At 38.4% G+C, this 19,631-nt stretch overlaps 1 protein-coding gene across 1 annotated transcript in view; it reads left to right on the plus strand.

Moving 5' to 3' along the window:
* Window positions 1–5,299: 5,299 nt before the first annotated feature.
* The window catches only part of LOC139126411 (uncharacterized), a 32,131-nt gene continuing 17,799 nt past the window's right edge, over window positions 5,300–19,631 (plus strand). Inside the window, exons 1-2 of the mRNA XM_070692473.1 lie at window positions 5,300–5,362; window positions 9,189–9,429. Coding sequence (XP_070548574.1) covers window positions 5,300–5,362; window positions 9,189–9,429 — 304 coding nt within the window. The remainder of the gene's footprint in view (window positions 5,363–9,188; window positions 9,430–19,631) is intronic.

Here is a 19,631-nt window from a genome sequence, read left to right on the forward strand (position 1 = left end):
TCGACGGCATTTTATGTCATTTTAAAATTTCATTTGATACTTTAACATTTTTATATTATCAAATAACCTTCTGGCTTACTAATTTCTGATAAGAAGCAAGCAAATTTTCTTTTAATTCATTTGGTTGTTCACGTCAAAGTCAGTATCTCTATTATTCACTTGGCATTCTTCCAAACACAGAAAGGGGCGGCAGGCCACAACCAAACCAGTTTAGCTACAAAACAATAAATATCACAAATGCCAACCTTTGTCTCACTGGCAGTATCAGATAAGCTGATAACACTGAAAGGGATGTATCCACACAGTACTGCATTCAACATTAGGGTGATTGATCACTCGGCTCATAATCAGTGTCTATGCAGGTAAACAGCTACATACACAGAACATTACTTATATAATTAAATCCTAAATAAATTTATTGGGGCAGCGATGTTTCTGTCGTAATGATATATTTTCAATTTTGATATATTTTATGCTTCCTTCTCCTGGTCAATGTGAACGTTCAACACTGTTCAGATGACAGTTCTGAAACAAATCTAACAGTCAAGTATTTGCTTAAAATAATTCGGTCTGCAAACCGAAATACTTGAAACTTGGCTTCAACCTACATTAAAGAACCTGAGACCCTTTAACAAGTTTAATTTGAAAACGGCGGTAGATTAACACAAACGAGTGCAAATAAAAATTAATAAATCAGAGCATGTGTACTTGATTCCGTTTATTTACTTAATGAATTTACATCGAACAATATTAACAAGGAAGAATGTTAAGCAAAATTGACATGTTTCCAGATGAAATTAAACAGTTTGTAAACTGTTCTTCCCGAGTAAAATTGAATGCCGTATGGAGACAAGGAGCTGACGATAAATTGGTCGAAGGACCTATTGAAGCAGAGCACTACATTTTTTGAATGTTGACGACTGTGCATTAACCACATCTTAAAACTGACTATGAACGATCGACGGTATTTTATTCATTTTAAAATTTCATGTGATATTATAACATTTTTTATTATAATACACGAAGAATCAAATAACCTTCTGGCTTACCGATTTCTGATAAGAAGCAAGATAATTACCTTTTTATTCATTTGGTTGTTCACGTTAAAGTCAGTATCTCTATTATTCACTTGGCTTTCTTCCAAACACGGAAAGGGGTGGAAGGACACAGCCAAACCAGTTTAGCAACAAAAAATAAATATCACAAACACACAAAATCAGATACACTGATAAGACTAACACAATACTGCATTCCACATTAGGGTGATTGATCACTCGTCCCATAATCAGCGTCTTTGCACTTAAACAGCTACATACACAGAACATTCCTTAACAAAATCCTAAATAAATTTATTGGGGTAGCGATGATTCAACGTCCATGAAAATTCTGTCGTAATAAAAGATTTTCGATTTGGATATATTTTATCCTCCCTCCTCCTGGTAAATGTGAATATTTAACACTATTCAGATGACAGTTATTAAACAAATGTAGCAGTCAAGCATTTGCTTAAAATAATTCGGTCTGCAAACCGAAATACTTGAAACTTTGCTTCAACCTTTATTAAGGAACCTGAGAACCTTTACGAGTTCACTTTGAAAACAATAACAACAACAACAACAACAACAACAACAACAACAACAACAACAACAACTTTAGCAGCAGCAGCAGCTATGGTAGGTGAGTGCCACCTGGTAGCATAGGCTAGAGTGACAAATTCAGATTTGTCGTAACATTGTTTGTAAACTCTGTAAAACGATATTGTAAATGTATGTTTTCACAAAGTGAACTTGAGAAAATGTTATTACTTCCATTGGATTAGAAACACACAAAATCAATGGTTCAGAAAATATGGTGCTGTCAGTGCTCATTATAATTGTAGACAACTGATTAATATCTGAAATAGCCCTCTATTCCAAACACTTTTTAGGAGCCAAAGCCTTGCGGCTTGGCCCCCTATTGGTTTTACTGGAGTTCAATATTCTTGTTCTTTTTCTTGTTCTTCTTCTTTCCCTACTTCCCTTTTTTCTTCCTCCGTAACATTTTTGTCACTCTTGATCTCAAAAACCGAAATAAAATAAACTTCTCAAACTTGCAGGGCTAAAAGGTGCATATATTCCTTAAAATTTTGATTGGTCACGTTACTTAGCGGCGATATTAGATTTTCTAAATACCTAAAAATTGCTGCTCCTGAAGACCTGAGTGTATAGTCAATTTGAATTTCTTATATAGCTATCATGAGTTATCTTTAGGATTTACAAATAAAATCGCTGCCATATTCGATTTTCCAAAAAATACCATTTTAATCTTGCAAAGTGTTCTTCTCCGGAACAAACATATTAATTGAGTTGAAAAGAATAAGTTTCACAAAGACAAACCTTTGTCCGACGGGTAGTATCATGTACGCTGGTAAAACTGACAAGGTACAGATTTAGATCGATGAAACAAACACCAACCTTTGTCTCACTGGCAGTATCAGATAAGCTGATAACACTGACAAGGATGTATGCACACAATACCGCATTCCACATTAGGGTGTTTGATCACTCGGCTCATAATCAGTGTCTTTTCACGTAAACATCTACATACACAGAACATTCCTTGATACAATCCTTGATAAATTTATTGGGGCAGCGATGTTTCAACGTGCATGAAAATTCAGTCGTAATGACAGGTTTTAAATTTTTAGATTTTTATGCTACCCCTCCCTGATCAATGTTCAGATGACAGTTCTTAAACAAATCTAACATGCCAGCATTTCTTAAAATAATATGGTCTACAAATCGAAATTTGGATTCAAAAGATTCAGCACACGTACACTTGATTTTGAATCTGTTTCTAGATATATTAGCATCCGATAAAAGTTTTAAGGGAAAGACGTTACAGGAGACGAAATATAACATTTTTGGACAGTTCTTCCTGACATGAACATAATGCCTACTCTTTTTGTTTATCAATTTCTACTTATGGCAAAGCTGATAATATATTTATCCATTGGTTTTTCACGTCAAGCTCGGATTCTTTAGTTTTCGTATGACTATTTTCTCAACTAGAGGATGGGTTTGAAGGCCCAAACAAACCTGTTTAGCTTAAAGAACAATAAATATAACAACATGCTTACCTGTGTCTTACAGGTAATATTAGGTACGCTGACAAAAAGGACAAGGACGTATGCACACACTACTGCACGCCTCATTAACGGAATTGAACAGTCTGCTCATTTATAATGTGTGTTTGTGCACGTAAACAATTATGATCACAACAAACCGTTACAATAATTTTATCACTGCACCGATTTTTAAGCATCCGTGACAAATTCGTTCTTCGTGAAAGATTTTCATTTTTGATATTTGTATTTTTCTTTTCCCGCTCTCGCCACTTTGTAAAATTTAACACTGAAAATGGCATTTGTCAACCAAACTTCAATATTCAGCCTGTGCTGAGAAATGCGTATAACTAGTTGCGTGTAACTAGGTAGTAGAAACCAATATGTAACGTTTGCTGATGATAAAGAAATCTGATTGGCTGAAACATTCTTTTGTATACTCTACAAAGGATATCGCAATTTTTTGGCTCCACAAAAGGAATTTGAGAAAATGTCATTATTTGCATATTATAAAAACCTAGAACAACAGGGTTAAAAACTGCTCATTGTAAGTCTAGACAAATGATTAATATCTGGAAATATCCAGCCGTTCAAAACATTTTTTAAAATCAATGTCAAAAAGAAATAAATAAATTTAAATTCAAATGGAACTCCTGTGTTTGACACAGTAATCGACATATTTAATAAAAGATAAGAACTTTAAGTTTTTTTTCAATATTGATGAAAACATTTCAGGCATATATCAGTGATATCGCAGCAAATAATAGATTGACTGTGAAGCTGCCTGTTTATGGTAATTAACAATTATTGATATGGACATAACATGTCATTTTAGCAAACAGATCCAAGAAAATTACTATCAAAATTTAAACAATGCATTTAACTTTTTTGCCTTCTTTTAGACCTTTCAAATACCAAACGTTTCCCTTGCCAATAGAATTGCGTAATGACAGTAAAAATGTACCTATTTAAGAACATTAGTAAAAAATCAAGACAATAGACACACTCTTCGGCTTTTTCTGTGATTTCAAAGATTGAATGCAAACGTCAAACAGAGCAATCCAACAACAGATATACCTAATATTTTACTTGAAAGAAGAGTGTATGTAGTAAAAATGTCTATTTTATTTTGCTTTATATATCTGCATTCTTAAATTGCATGAGTTGAAAGACTAACACTCAAAAAGTGATGATAAACATTGAACATTATTAAACAACATAATGTGAAAATTTCAGAAAATTTGAACCAGCCAGAATTGAGTTCAATTCTTTGGAAATCCTGAAATCGGAAGAAACAGAAGCCAGGAAATCGGGTGATATGCATACATTTACATTAATTAACACTTCTTTATCAAGCAACATACGACTGCTTTACAAGCTAAAAGGTGAACCCAACCAATGTTTTAATCTTGGGACAACACATTAATTAAGCTTGAATGAATATTTGCAAAAAACCACAATTTTGGAGCCTAAAATACACTGTGTTGGGTACAGCGCCCCCTTAAGTGAGTTAACAATATGAAGAAAACACGGACAAACAGATCCATGACAAGAGCGAATCACTATGTAGACAATTTGGCTTTGCACTTTTACCATTATATATTAAATGTATATCGTATTTTTATACCCAGAATATCAAGCCTGATGAGAAGCCCCTTAAATAGGATTTTAATATATATGCAGGCCTTGACATATAGCATACATGGCAGAAGCCCGGAAGGTTCGTAGAGCAGTTTCACGACAGGTAAGCGAGCCAGTGATAGAAACAAAAATGAGACAGAGACTACTTTATGCGTTTGTTTGTTGTACAAGTAGGAAATCTTCGGGGAATGACCCATTACGTATAGTCAGCAGTTAGAATAAACGGGAACTGGGAGAGAGCCTTGCTGAGGTATGGGTCAAAACTCTTCGCTATTATCAGTGACAAGACAATATATGTCATGTTAGATCTAGTTTGTAAGATCTAGTTAGCTACCTCCATAGGTGACTTGATGCAGAGACTTGGTACTGTCCTGAAGACAAAAGAGAACAGGTCGCACAGCGTACATGTGAGGCCTTACGGTGGTCTTTTAGTGTTAGCCTGATCAATGCCAATCGTTTGAAATTGGGATGTAAAATTATGGCAGTAATTTGTCAAAGGACGACTGCAGACACTGGGATTTGCGAAACTATGGGGCCTGCAAAGCAACGGATAATATGGGCGTGGGAAAAGCAATGTTTCTGTCAGAGGGAACAGCCGAAAGTGGAGCAAAGGTGAAAGTAAGTTTACCGAACACGAGAAAAGATCTTCATCAGATTGCAGTACCAACAGAATGGGGAGAGTAAAATTTTCACATGAATCACAGAAACTGGTGCAGACGTAGCAGGCACAGACTCTGTCAGTTATTGACTTCTACTATAGTTGACTATGTGAGCGGAGCGAGCCCAGAAGAGGCAAAATAATTGCTAAATAATTGTTGTGTTTTTATAGTTGGTTTTCAATTATTAAAGCCAACGGGACATATTTTTCTTGCCAACAAGGCCCAAGACACTACTACAACAAGCAAATAATCTGTTAGGGTATCTTTCTCTGGGACAGCTTATGTGTTTTTAGACGAAATAATTATTGATTAATATTTCTTCTTTTACCACATACAGTTTAAGGCGAACAAAAGACGATTTTTAAATTCACTGTATGAGGGGACAACCTTTCCCATAGCTTGGGTATTGTTCATTATATGGCTCCAGAAAAAAATAATCAACTCAGAGGGTAAACTCTCAGGGTAACAAACAAAATGACAGCCCCTCTCCGTGCCGTACGACGATCGAGCGAGATCGAAATCAATCAGAAGAGATTTAAAGCAGAGTACAATTTTGATCGGTTACGATTGTAATAGCATAGTGCATCCTAAAAGGTTCCTCCAATATGGCGATTTTGGAATCCCGGTGTCTTTCTTCTTATCATGGGTTTATTGAGATACAGAGGACTTGCAACGATATCGTGCGTGATGTTGACTTCTTTGTATAGTCTATCAATGAGGTCTGTTCACATAAATATTCCGATATTTATGAGCAAGGCGTAATAACGTATTCGTATCATTTTTGCTGCGTCACACACGAGACGAAGTCAAGTGTCTGACGCAGCACAAATGACACTCATGCTGATACGACACAGGAACAGGCGATATTCGGTATTATATTATACCAGTATATTGGTTTCGCAAATACAGCGATCTGATTGGTCGAGATGCGAACAGAACCTTGGTATATTGGCAATATACCATGGCTGGCAAACGCGCGAGCGCGTGAGCAAAAATCCGTTTTTGGCATTCCACGCTAGAATTTCAATATACTGGTATGCTATAATAGCAATAACTCACACCGAGCGACGGTATACCACTCGATTGTGACCATTTCACTCCATATAGGCTCTCGCTATCGCTCGTGCATATATGTGGTGAACTTGTCAAAATATCGTGGTATACCGTCGCCGGGTGTGCTTTATTGCTTAAATAACCTTTAAACATACAATGGCAGCAGCAGTTCGTATGGCAGTATTAGGTGCAGTGTTCACTGCAACAAAGTTTACAAAATGTTCAACTCTCGAGGAAGGTTGTCAGGTGTAAGTGAAGGACTGAAATAAGAAAGAGAAAGACACGACTGGGCCACAGAAAAAGAAATAACAACGATACCGAGAGGTATCGCGGACAGGAACAAATGTTTTACTTTTGAAAAGACAGAAAGAAGGGACAATGCGGATCGATATGACAAACTGAATGTGACAGGTAATGAACTTATACTTATGTTGATGCTCGCGCAGAGGCCAAAATGCTAGGTGATCCTGAATTACTTATGGCAACCCAAACTTTACAGATTATGAATCCCCTTTTGACATTTGAAAGAAATGGGAAGAATGGTAGACTTTGATGTTGATATATGTATACTTTGTTTCCATAACGATTGCGGCAAAACGCTTGGTGAAGTCAACAAATACCAGAAATGCCAACCCCTCCGTTACTGGCAGTACCACCTAATTCACGTATTTGATCACCAACTCCATTGATCATCTTGAATTTTGGACGGAAGCAGCAGCGCAGTATAAGCACATCATTTCTTGATAACAGATAGGGAGGGCATCAATGGCAAATAGTGTACATTTATGTGAATGATATTTCAATATTTCTACTACTGTGATGTACTCTGAAAAATTATACTGCATAATTCTAAGTAAAACAAACTACTCTTCGCTTTAACCATGAGGCAATAAATTCAGAAAAAATATCTTTTGGTCAAATTATATGCAGAAAACTTAAAGGTAGCGAAATACCTTATAGACACTTTCAGATACTTTTTATTTTTTGTCACTTATATAAGTCCCAACCCATACAAAAGTATATATTTTCTGAAAGCCCTGGTATTGAAATCCGACCATGCACAGTACAGTCATTATTTGCGAAAAGGAAGGAGGAAGAATTAGACAATGCACCTATGAAATTAGCTTCGATTTTATAGGCGTGTGGACAGAGAAAGACAATCTGGAGAAACGAGAACAAATGTTGAAATCGAAGAAATCTATCATCGCTGTTAGTAAGCCGCGAACAAGTATGGGAGAGTTATAGAATAATTTGCGATACAAATGATAATTACATTAAGATTTTTTATGTGTATTTTTGAATAAGGAACATGCCACCACCTCTTATAGAAAATAATAAAATGTAGACATATAGAAAACGATTATCTTTTATCTGCCCTAATATTGACTACTGAGCTAAAAATCCATTCAGTGACTGACAAAAGATTTTGCATGTAGAAAAGCCATGTGAAGAATTTAGGGAAATGTAGTATTTGTAACACATCAATAATTTGGCGAGTACTTGTTGATCCAAATCTGACGTAGTCTTCTGCACATTATTACTGAGTTTTAAGATATAACTAAGCCCTGACCAACGGGAAGAAAAATTCGAAAATATATTACGTTAAAATTACAAAATTACGATACAAAATACAAGGCAGGCAAATAGTGTTTGCATCAGCTGCACCGTATTTTAGTGTGGGACAGAGTGTGATTACCAACAGAGCACATAGTGTGTGTGTTTTGAGCGCCATGCCTTCTGTTCTACCAATATTTGTCTGAATTACAGTCATGTAAGGAAAGAGTAAATAAGACTTCGACTAAAACATTTCGCAGAGTTACATGTCACTTTCAGTCTGCCATACGGTTTACAAGAAATTGTATATCAGACTCGCATTTGCAGATACCTAGAAAGAATAAGACTTGTCATATGAACGATCTATGAAATTATCGATTTTTCGTATATTCCAGTCAACTATAGAGACAGGCGATCCATGTGTCTTTTGCTATTTTTTGGTTAACTTCTAAAGATAGGGCTCTTCTAGATCTACGGCGTAAAATAAATTTATGGCCCAGTGTCTTATGGCGTTGCGTTCAGAAAAAGACTGTGAATCACACATAACGAAACCGTACATTAATTGCCGACATTGGCCAGAATACTTTTCGTACTCGTAATATCAATAGTCGAAAGTCTAAGAGACAGAATGTAAACTCTAAACGTATAAATAAAAAAAGGAATTAAAACAAGCAAAACGACAAGACAAAGGGTCGTGACAAGGTAAATTTTCAGTATTTACATTTGTCAGGCACTTTAAGAGTGTCTCTCTCGTGCATGACGCAGTGTTTCAACCAGTTCCTTAATCACTTCCCAGTGAACTGGTCCACACTTACCACCGGTCAATATTTCTTTACATTTGCACGATTCCCGCCGGTCCCGAAGTACTGAAAAAGCATGCTGCCCCGGCCCTAGACTGTATCATAAAGGTGGATACAGTGATCTATTGTAAAGCATGACGTTGTTGAGTTCGACTTCCACGTCGACCAATCAAGAATGAGTCTAACTTTGTTAGCAGCCAATAAATTGTCATATAACAGGAGAAACAGATTAGTTGTGTTACAGAGACGGTTGCGGCTAGACATATACACTGCTTGGTCAACTTCAAAAATGGGCAGCGAAGAATCAGCTCCAGTGAAAAAGGTGTGCCCTTTATTCTCCTTTACATGTCCGCACATTTTCACTGCTTAATTTTCCAGTTTGAACCAGTGCAAACTAATTCTATCCGACAGGAGTACGTGTGCGATAAAAATGAGGTGGCAGCTGCAGCAAGAAGAGTCATTGAAATGGAAGAAAAGGGAAAACGCGAAGAGGCAGTGAATAATATTTTACAGACAGTCAGACCCAAGTTGGATAAATACAAATTCGGTGATATCATCGGTATGCAACAATTTCGAGCAAGCAAGCTTGACACGACTGACATCGACGATGTAAATATATGTAAGTATGACTGAATGCGCCTAGACAATATCACCATATACGTAAATTCATCTGCTACATTCCAATCTGCATCATGAGCCACCTTGTGATAAAAATGTTTCAATGCTTTGTAATGCTGGCGTTGTCGACTGGTACCAATGCCAGCAATAGCTATCTACAGAGTTAAGACTGAAAATGTAAAAAATTGCGACAAACATTCAAATATTGTGCAAAAGATTTACTTCAGAGACAAAGGGTTTCATGTCTCTTTCAATATTTATTTATTGCTGTGGGATTATGTTTTATAAGAGCCTATATAAACAAATTCAAAGTTGAAGAAACACGCATTGATTTTTGCTTACTCTGTCGTTAGAAATTATTCACATGTCGAATAGATGCCGAATCACTTGCACATTTAATGAACTCCAAATTTCCTAGTAATTGTATGTTAATCGATGCTGAAAGGACATAATCGTATAAAATTAAATATTTTTGCCTAGGTAAATGATTAAATATTTCCCCAACGTATGTTCAAATAACAGACAGAGTGCACCTGTTGAAAAATGTATGTAAGGGCTAGTAAGTCAACCGACACAGCTTTAATATGCCGCCGTCAATGGCGTTCTCCAAGATGATAATTCCTTCTTTCCAATTTTGTTTTGTTTGCTTTAATCATAGAAAGTAAATCCTCGTATCATTGATGACAATGTATGCGAAAACTAATACTAAACGAAATGCACAAAGCTGGTAGTGTGCAATAGGTTGACAGTATCAACATTCTGGATGTTTATTTGCCTGCAAATTAACAAAATTTCTCAGTTCTCGAATTTTGAAATCTTCAGGTCAGGGTATTTGAGGTACACTATTTATCGACTTTTCTCCGTGTATTTTCCGATTAACTATAATTTTGCTAAAATTCAACACTCAAAACTTCACTATACCCTTTAGCACTGCTGCTACTTGGTGAAGAATACATCTCTTATACGAGGGCGCTCTTTGGTTTGGTTACGGCTGATCAACGCGCACTAGGCTGAAGAACGATCAGTGGCTATTGCATAGCTTCCGAACTTATGAAATGCTAGTATCTGGCAATAAGTGCCTCTCTAACATCTCCCGATTTTGTTGTAAACCCATCCGTTGTAGAAAATAATCGAAAACATAACTCATCCATGCAACAAAATTATATCGAATCTAAACCAACAGTAAATATACATATACTAAACCTACCTACCTATCATCTGACAAGACCTAGTGCGTTTAAGATTTTCAAAAAAAACCCCAAAATAGTGTCAAACACAAAAGACAATGAATGACAGGGGCACATATACAAGACGAAGGCAAAGCCTCAAAGGCTACGAGTGCCCGTGGAAGGGGAATAAGCAATATTTACCAGTCCAAGCACTATACATTTTAAGTATTTGTGATCACCTTGAGTTATCTATTACAAGGTGGTCTTTTGTTTTGTTGGTTTTGAAGTATTGTGCAACATGGGCCGTGACTTCTTCCCGTGTACAATATTAGTTGAGTTGATCATCATAGGACAACCCTTGTGCGCATTCATTGTCACAGTGTCAATTGCATCAGACATTGGACTCATTCATTTTGGACTATTGTTGTAGTGCATGGGGAACTAGTGCAAATATAAACAAGTAATTCCAATTACGGAAACGCGCTGTGTGTGTTATGATGGGCACTAAATATAATTATCCGACCAATGGACTATTTAGATCATTACATATTATGCTTTAACCTGATAGAATTTTATACAAAAAATATATATTTTTAGTTTTTAAATCCTTAAAAGGTATAGCCCCATTGTATATGACGGAAATGTTCCAATATGCCAATCAGTGTCATAGCCGTGTGACCAGAGCTTGCTCCCAAAATAAGCTTGATATCCCTAGAGCCAAACTGAATGTTTTTAAATGCACATGGTCAGTACAGGGAGCTATGAATGGAATAGGTTGAAAACAGAAGTCAAATCTTCTGAGATTGTTTAAAACAATATAGGGCAGAATTTAAAACAATATAGGGCAGAATTTTAATTTTTACAGGTTTTTCCGGTTAAATTTGCCAGTTGTTATATGTGGTTTTTTGTATTTTCACTTTGAAAATTGTTTTTGTGGTTTTGTATATATTTGTTGTAATGTCGAGGGCCTTGGGGAGATAACTCTCTCTAGAGTTTACAAGGCTACCCTCATTAAATAAAGGCAAATAAAAATAAAAAAAATAAATTTTGTTTTGATGCGCCATGCAGCAGAACTCTTGATGTTGAAATAGGATGTTTCTCTGTCTATACTTTTGCCGACACTAACATTCGCCTTTCTAACTTCCGACACGGACTATAAATGGAGAAATACAGCACGTTTTAGACTTAATAATGATAATATACTATATTAGTACTGTTCCATATTATCATCTACTAACTTTACGTTATTAGCACCACATAATGTATTATTACACCTCACTCATTCAGCGTGCACTGCCATTGGTTAAACACGACTCACGTGACATGTAAAAGAACGTGATGATGCCCTCTGCGAACGTGATGATGCCCTCTGCGAACTTGATGATGCCCTCTGCATTTGATATTACATGGATGACGTCATTTTACTTACTGCGCATCCTTTCTGCGCGTAACAAATTGTCGTTCGCTTGTACTTGCTACTATCGCTGCGAAACGTCATGCAGAGCTGTCACCGGCACAGTTAGACGATATTTTGATGCAAGTAAACAGCAAACGAACGAAATGGCAACAAGGAATGCAATTTCTGTGTTCAGCGACTATGCAAGCAACAAATTTGGATACGCGACCGAGGAGATCGGCAAACTTTCAGCGGCAACCCTAGACTTGGCACTGACAACATTTTACGCTGAGGTCCGGACTCATGCAGAAAGGCGAACTGTACTCGAAGAAGTTTGTTTGGTGTAATAAAAATAATAAACATGAGAGCTAGGGCAAGATCACGATTTTTTGCCTGCCCTCGGGCTGGTGGTCATGATCGAAATATTGATGATGCCCTCGCCTACGGCTCGGGCATCATCAATATTTCGATCATGACCACCATCCCTTGGGCAGGCAATAAATCGTGATCTTGCCCGCGCTCTCATGTGTTATTATTTATGTACTAGCATACATATTCAATATTATGTAAGTATCATAGCATAAAGTAGGCCTAATTGCACTTTACAATACCATGTTCTTATCATATACCCATGCCCATATTGCTACATCCTAGTGACGTTCACCGTAAAATATCAGCCGTGATATTTCACGGTAAACGTCGAGATATGCACGATGAACGTCATCAGTTTTAGAGTTTTCCCGAACTACATTAGCAGTTTGTTTGTAAACAACGTAAACAACAAAATGGCTGCCGCTCCCCGCCTGCGAAGCGATGTCGCCGACGTAAAAACTTGAAGGGCTTCGAGGAACACGGGTATTTCTGGTTGCAAAATACGGAAATATCACGTTGAGTCTTGAAATTTTTTCCCATGGTATTTTTTTGGTCAAGTTCTAGCAAATATTCTGCCGTTCGAACGGCGCCGGCACTGTGCACGGTCTCCACCAAACAGGTAGTGAGCGAATTTCGTGACAGCGATGTCGCGCGCGCGACGACTGTTGACATGGCAACTCTAAGGGTAAACTAACAAAATGGCATCCTCTCCGCGAGCCCCGTGCCCTACGACGATCGAAATCAGAATAGATTTAAAGCTGGGCAGTTTTTGATCGGTTACAGTTGTAATAGCATATTGCACCTTAAAATGTTCTTCTGTATGACGATTTTTGTATCCCGGTGTCTTTCTTCTTGGGTTTCATTGAGATATGGACGACTTGCAGCGATGTCGCGCATGATGTTGACATCTTCGTCGTATACTTTATGAATGAAGCCTGTTCACATAAACATCTGATATTTATGCGCAAGGCGTCATAAAGTACAGCCTCAAAATTTAGGGTTTTTCGTTCTATTAGTAAAAATTCCCTAAAATTATGGGCATGGGTATATGATAAATCGGTTATTACCCAATATCGCCTGTTCTTGTGTCGTATCAGCATGAGTGTCATTTGTGCTGCGTCAGACACGAGACGAAGTCGAGTGTCTGACGCAGCACAAATGACACTCATGCTGATACGACACAGGAACAGGCGATATTGGGTAATAACCTCTAAATATCATTCATATCATATCATATCATATCATATCATATCATATCATATATCATATCTCATTACACCTCATGTATCATCCAGATGCTGTGATTGGCTGATTCGCACTCACGTGATATAGGAGAAAAGGTGATAGAACATGGTTTTGGTGATCTAGCCCTGTCGCGTGCGTTGACATAGCCCGCTACCGCGTTTGCGTACTGCGCATGCTTTTTGCGCTTAACAAATTGTCATTCGCTCCCAGCTGATCATTACAACTTCGCCGATGCTAACTAGCCATGTATGCAACCCCGAAATTCGGGGTAGTTAATATGCTAAGCCGGTCGGAAGGTGTGAATCACGTACACCATCGATAATACCAAAATCAAACGACTCGAACAGCATTTGCATGCAAGGCAGTGTGTGGAAACCGCGACAATTTCTCCTGTAAAGTTTGATTGAATATTATTTTCGTCACAGTCCCTCTACAAGGGACTATGGTTTCGTGGTATTTTCGAATTCTGACACCACATGGCAATTGCGATGCGACATCGGTACAAAAGAACTGAAAAGACGCTTCATTGTACCAACACCTAGCACAAAAGCTGAAAATGGTCGAACGACGTAAGCACGGTCACTCCACAAAAGCGAGTGGAATGACCGTGGCGTGCAGACTTCGCTCGACTTCTATAGCTTGTAGACTTGACTGCTACTAAAGTTCATATTTTACAAGTATAACTCCTACTTTCTTTCGGTCCGTACTTATGACGACATAGCGGCAGCTGTATACCTTACCTCATCCCACCTCACAAGAAACAGAGACATTGTCTATGTATTCCACTCGAGTGCATTGCATCCTGATGTAGCCTCGCCAGTCACAATCGTTTTCAAAACGTTTTGAATCAGACAAGGACTTCCGTCAGAAGAAAATCGTAATGAAAATTTGTACCATTCTTGAGGTTGCTAATTCAGCAAACAACACAGGCGATAATTGTGATTGTCTCACAGTCTTCAAACACTCCCAGCAGAACATTTACATCAAGCAGTGGAGAACGAATTCAATTTTTAAATAGCCAAGTGTAGGTAAAGCTACATCCGAATCAAAAAATATAAAAATACAAAATTGAGAGTCCCTTGATGACGCCGATTTTTTTTATGCCGGTGATAATGAGGGGGCCGCGGGCCTCGAACGGAATGATGTTAAGTTTCAGTCGTAGATAAAGGTTTTCAGTTCGGACTTTGATTTACTTGAATTTGTGGTGATTCGGACTCAGTATTTGCTGCATCAAAGGGTGTAAAGTGTAAGATGAACGCTCATGACTACGGTATTTACGAGCTGGTCATTAAACCACGGTGACTTCACCATAATTTTGAATCCTATCTGCGGACGGCAGTGGATCACGTGGTCCATGCTGCTTATCTCTCGCCAAATGCCCTTGGCGAAAGGTTAGATCATGTTTTGTCTAAATAATGCATCAAAACATTGCAAAATTTGTTGAAACAACATTTGATGGACATTCATGATGGATTCATGGAGCATGAAAAGGTGTCGAAATTATTCCTCTGGTAGTGATTCGCATGCTTTTTACAGAACTCGCTTTTTACGTTGTTAGCCTTTTCTATTCAAATTAGATAAACATAATTGTGCCAGCATAAGCCGCATAAACGCTAGAAGCGAGGACTGCGTTCCTTTTTGAACAGAGCTTACAGACTGCAATTTACTGGTGGTACACATTATGTTTAAAGGTCCCTCTAAGATAAAAACACAGTGAGAGTGACAGTCACTGAAGGAAGACAATTTTCACGAAAACAAGGCCTCTCTCACTGCGAGTTGTCGTTGAAAGGCAACCAACGCCAATATCGTAATCCCCATCCTATGTTACTGCAGACATGCCTTCATAAACTGAAAGTTTTGTGGCCATCGCTAAATTTTTTTAAAGGGATATATATATATGTGTCACTTTAAAATCTTATCATTTAATGGCCAAAACAGTGACCATGAAATTTAAATTTCCATTTCCACATAAATGTTGGTATTTTAGTCCTGTTTGTGTAGCGTAGCCTCCGTCGATTTTAAATTTCACTGAACGAACGCGGCGAACAATGATTGCTTCCTTGCTCCCTATTTCTCTTCGTCGCTTTTTCCATCTACATGTATCTTCTCTGTCTGATCACAGTCCCTCTGTGGATAGAGGGACTGTGGTCTGATCTTCATTCACAGTCGCTGTCACAAAGATAATCTATCTATCCACCACATGATCTATCTATCTAGCTATTTGTCTGTCTGTTTTTTGTTTATGCTAATGCTAATGGAAAATACTGGTCGAGAAGTTTTATAGCTTGTTTCTTTGTGAAAAACACTTCGAATGACAATCACTGGAAGAAACTGGATTGCGAAATGAATTGCCCGGTCACCTTCCGTTGTCGGACAAAGACGATCTCGTTTGTGTGAAAGAGAGGACAAGGCGACATTTCACTTTTATATGATATTCGATATTTACGGCTACTAGACTATACAATATCGAAATTAGATTGGCTTAGCCAGATTATAAAAAGCTGAAATCTCAGATATATATCGGATATTTACGCGCAATTTCACTGAATCTAGTAACGTCTATTATAACTGAATCTAGTAACGTCTATTATCGAAGCTAGAGTCAGTCCTTGGAAGTCGGGTTTGGTCAGAACTGTAAGATGGTGAAATCTCCGATATATATCGGATATTTACGCGCCATTTTATTGAATCTAGTGTCGTCTAGTATCGAAGCTAGAGTCAGTCCTTGGAAGTCGGGTTTGACCTGAACTGTAAGGTGGTGAAATCTCCGATATATATCGGATATTTACTTGCGATTTGAATGAATCTAGTATAGTCTAGTATCGAAGCTAGAGTCAGTCCTTGGATGTCGGGTTTGTGACCAGAACTTGGAGGTGGTGCAATCTCCGATATATATCGGATATTTACTTGCGATTTGACTGAATCTAGTATCGTCTAGTATCGAAGCTAGAGTCAGTCCGTGGATGTCGGGTTTGGCCAGAACTTGGAGGTGGTGAAATCTCCGATATATATCGGATATTTACTTGCGATTTGACTGAATCTAGTATCGTCTAGTATCGATATTAGAGTCCCGAAATCGCCGATAAATATCGTGTAAATATCGGATATTTCACAGATCCAGCGTGCCATAGTCCGTATCGTGTTGAGGACTTGAGGGTGAGCATATCAAGGTCCGCATTGCCATAATGCTGGCCAGAAAATTCATCGTCAATAATCCCCTCATTAACTAATACTGTGAGCAAACTAACTTCATTTACACTTCGCCGCGAAATGCATACAGGTGGCGCTTTTCGCATCTGATTAACAGGCGTTAATAGGTGTCAAGTTAGCATCGGGGAAGTTGTAATGGTACCGGCAACTATGGCTTCAAAGCGACACGCTGAATTGACACCAGCTCAGCTGGATGACATTTTGCTTCAGATGGACAGTAAGCACACTAGAGTTGCGACAAACGGTGCAGTATCGGTTTTCCAAAATTACCTGAGTTCGAAGTATGGTTACAGTCCCAGGGAGATCGAGACGTTCACAGCGGCAACCCTCGACACAGCTCTGTGTACGTTTTATGCGGAAGTACGGACTCAGAGGGCGAACTCTACACCAAAAAGTCCCTTCAATCTCTGCGATACGGCATTCAGAGATTTTTTAATAAGCCGCCAATGCGCCGAAACTTTGATATAGTTGATGGCGAAGATTTTCCAACAGCCGAAAGATGTTTAGTGCTGTATGTAAGCAACTCAAGAGCAAGGGCAAGGGAAACTTGTTCACAAACCAGCTATACTGCCCGGTGATCTCGCTAAGATAGCCACGTACTTAAGTAGCTGAAACTCGGACGCAAGAGTACTGGCTGCATACAAGGCGCCAAATGTAAAAAAATTAATTTACACAATCAAGCTCTTTTAGAGATAGAAGAGGTGGAAAATGTATATATAGAGAGGAATTATGTAATATATACATGTAGAATACATACATACATATACATATACACACATATACACATACATACATACATACATACATACATACATACATACATACATACATACATACATACATACATACATACGTACATACGTACGCACGTACGTACGTATACGTACATCGGACTTTGATACAGCTCGAAGATTTTACATTAACCTCGTTTTCGAGGCTGCTGCTGACTTCTACAGTATCTGACAGCGCTGCAAAATCTTATATCAGCCTCGGTCTGATGAAGTATCGCTGTATCAGAACGAGGTTCTATATGTGAAAACTTACTCAGCTCAGCACAGCTGCAAAAAGTTTACACTAGACAAAATGCTTAATATGCGCTTAGCATATTTACGTATATTGATGTATATGGAACAGAATACTAATAGCATATGCAGCGTAATCTTTGTATATGGAACATTCCAATACGTTGATATGCGTAGCGTATTTCTATGCATATCATGAGTATACGTAATGCACATGTTTGCACACTAAGTGTACACTGCAGCTTTGCATTTTATTAGCATACGTACTGTATACTGAATGTATTTGACACATGTACAGAATCAGTATATGTGTATATATTGTTGTATATCAAGCATTTTGCCAGTGTTATATATATCAGCCTCGATCTGATAATACAACTAAACACAGCAAAGTTTTACATGCAGCCTCGTTCTGAGGCACAGCTATAGCTGGGAAGTTTTATACACAGACTCGGTGGGTAAATTTTACATATAGACTCGTTCTGAAGAGAGCTATAGCTGAGAAGTTTTATACACAGATTCGGTGGGAAAATTTTACATACAAACTCGTTCTGAAGACACAGCACGCTGGGAATTTTTATACACAGACTAGGTTGGAAAATTTTACATACAGCCAGCTGGGAAGTTTTATACACCAGACTCGGTGGGAAAATTTACATACAGCTAGCTGGGAAGTTTTATACACAGACTCGGTGGGAAAATTTTACATACAGCTAGCTGGGAAGTTTTATACACAGACTCGGTTGGAAAATTTTACATACAGCCAGCTGGGAAGTTTTATACACAGACTCGGTGGGGAAATTTTACATACAGCCAGGTGGGAAGTTTTATACACAGACTCGGTGGGAAAATTTACATACAGCTAGCGGGGAAGTTTTATACACAGACTCGGTGGGAAATTTACATACAGCTAGCTGGGAAGTTTTATACACAGACTCGGTTTGAAAATTTACATACAGCCAGCTAGGAAGTTTTATACACAGACTCGGCGGGAAAATTTTACATACAGCTAGCTAGGAAGTTTTATACACAGACTCCATGGGACACTTTTACATACAGACTCGTCTTGGATTGAGTGTAATACCTGGTGATGCTTGTGCTCAGAAAGCGTGATTGAACTCTGCCCGGTATCGTACGCGGCTAGACCCTGGCAAGACGAAAGCCAATACACGCATAGTGCTCCGGGATAGTGCTGGCGCTTGTGCTATTAAAGTGCATTTGAACTTTCCGGTTTATTTTGATCTAGTAAGGTATAGCCACAACACTGATCTGGGCTGCTCGCAGCCTAGCCCTGTGTACATGTCTGTGTGTTCCCCCGGGTGTGTTCCCGGCGTTATACGGCTGGGAACACACAGACCTGTACGCAGGGCTACTCGTCAACCATACAACGGCGTCAACCATACACCGATCGTTCACTGAGACCGCTGCAGTCCGTCAGCTGTGCAACGAACTTTCGCGGTCTACACAGTTACGAGAATAAAGACAAAAATTTAATACTGAAATCTTGGTGCAATAAACCCATGCACAATGATGGATGAAGGTAAATTTGAGTAAAAAAGACAGCAATTCTTGGTCTTGGACTTTACTCTGGGCATTTGACACAAGGAGCATGGAGGTACACGCGAGCATGTAGCTAAGGGACTAGTCAGTTGCGTAGCCAGGGGGCGGTGGATTCATGGGGTCACCCTGTCTTTGACTTTGGTGATGGGAGCACCATGTTTTTGAAATGCCCAATAAGGGGGGGGGGTCAGTGTGTTTTTCAAGTTCAACAAGGGCTCATACTTGCATA

The sequence above is a fragment of the Ptychodera flava genome (genome assembly GCF_041260155.1).
Source record: "Ptychodera flava strain L36383 chromosome 3 unlocalized genomic scaffold, AS_Pfla_20210202 Scaffold_27__1_contigs__length_13241970_pilon, whole genome shotgun sequence".
Taxonomy (NCBI): Eukaryota; Metazoa; Hemichordata; class Enteropneusta; family Ptychoderidae; genus Ptychodera; species Ptychodera flava.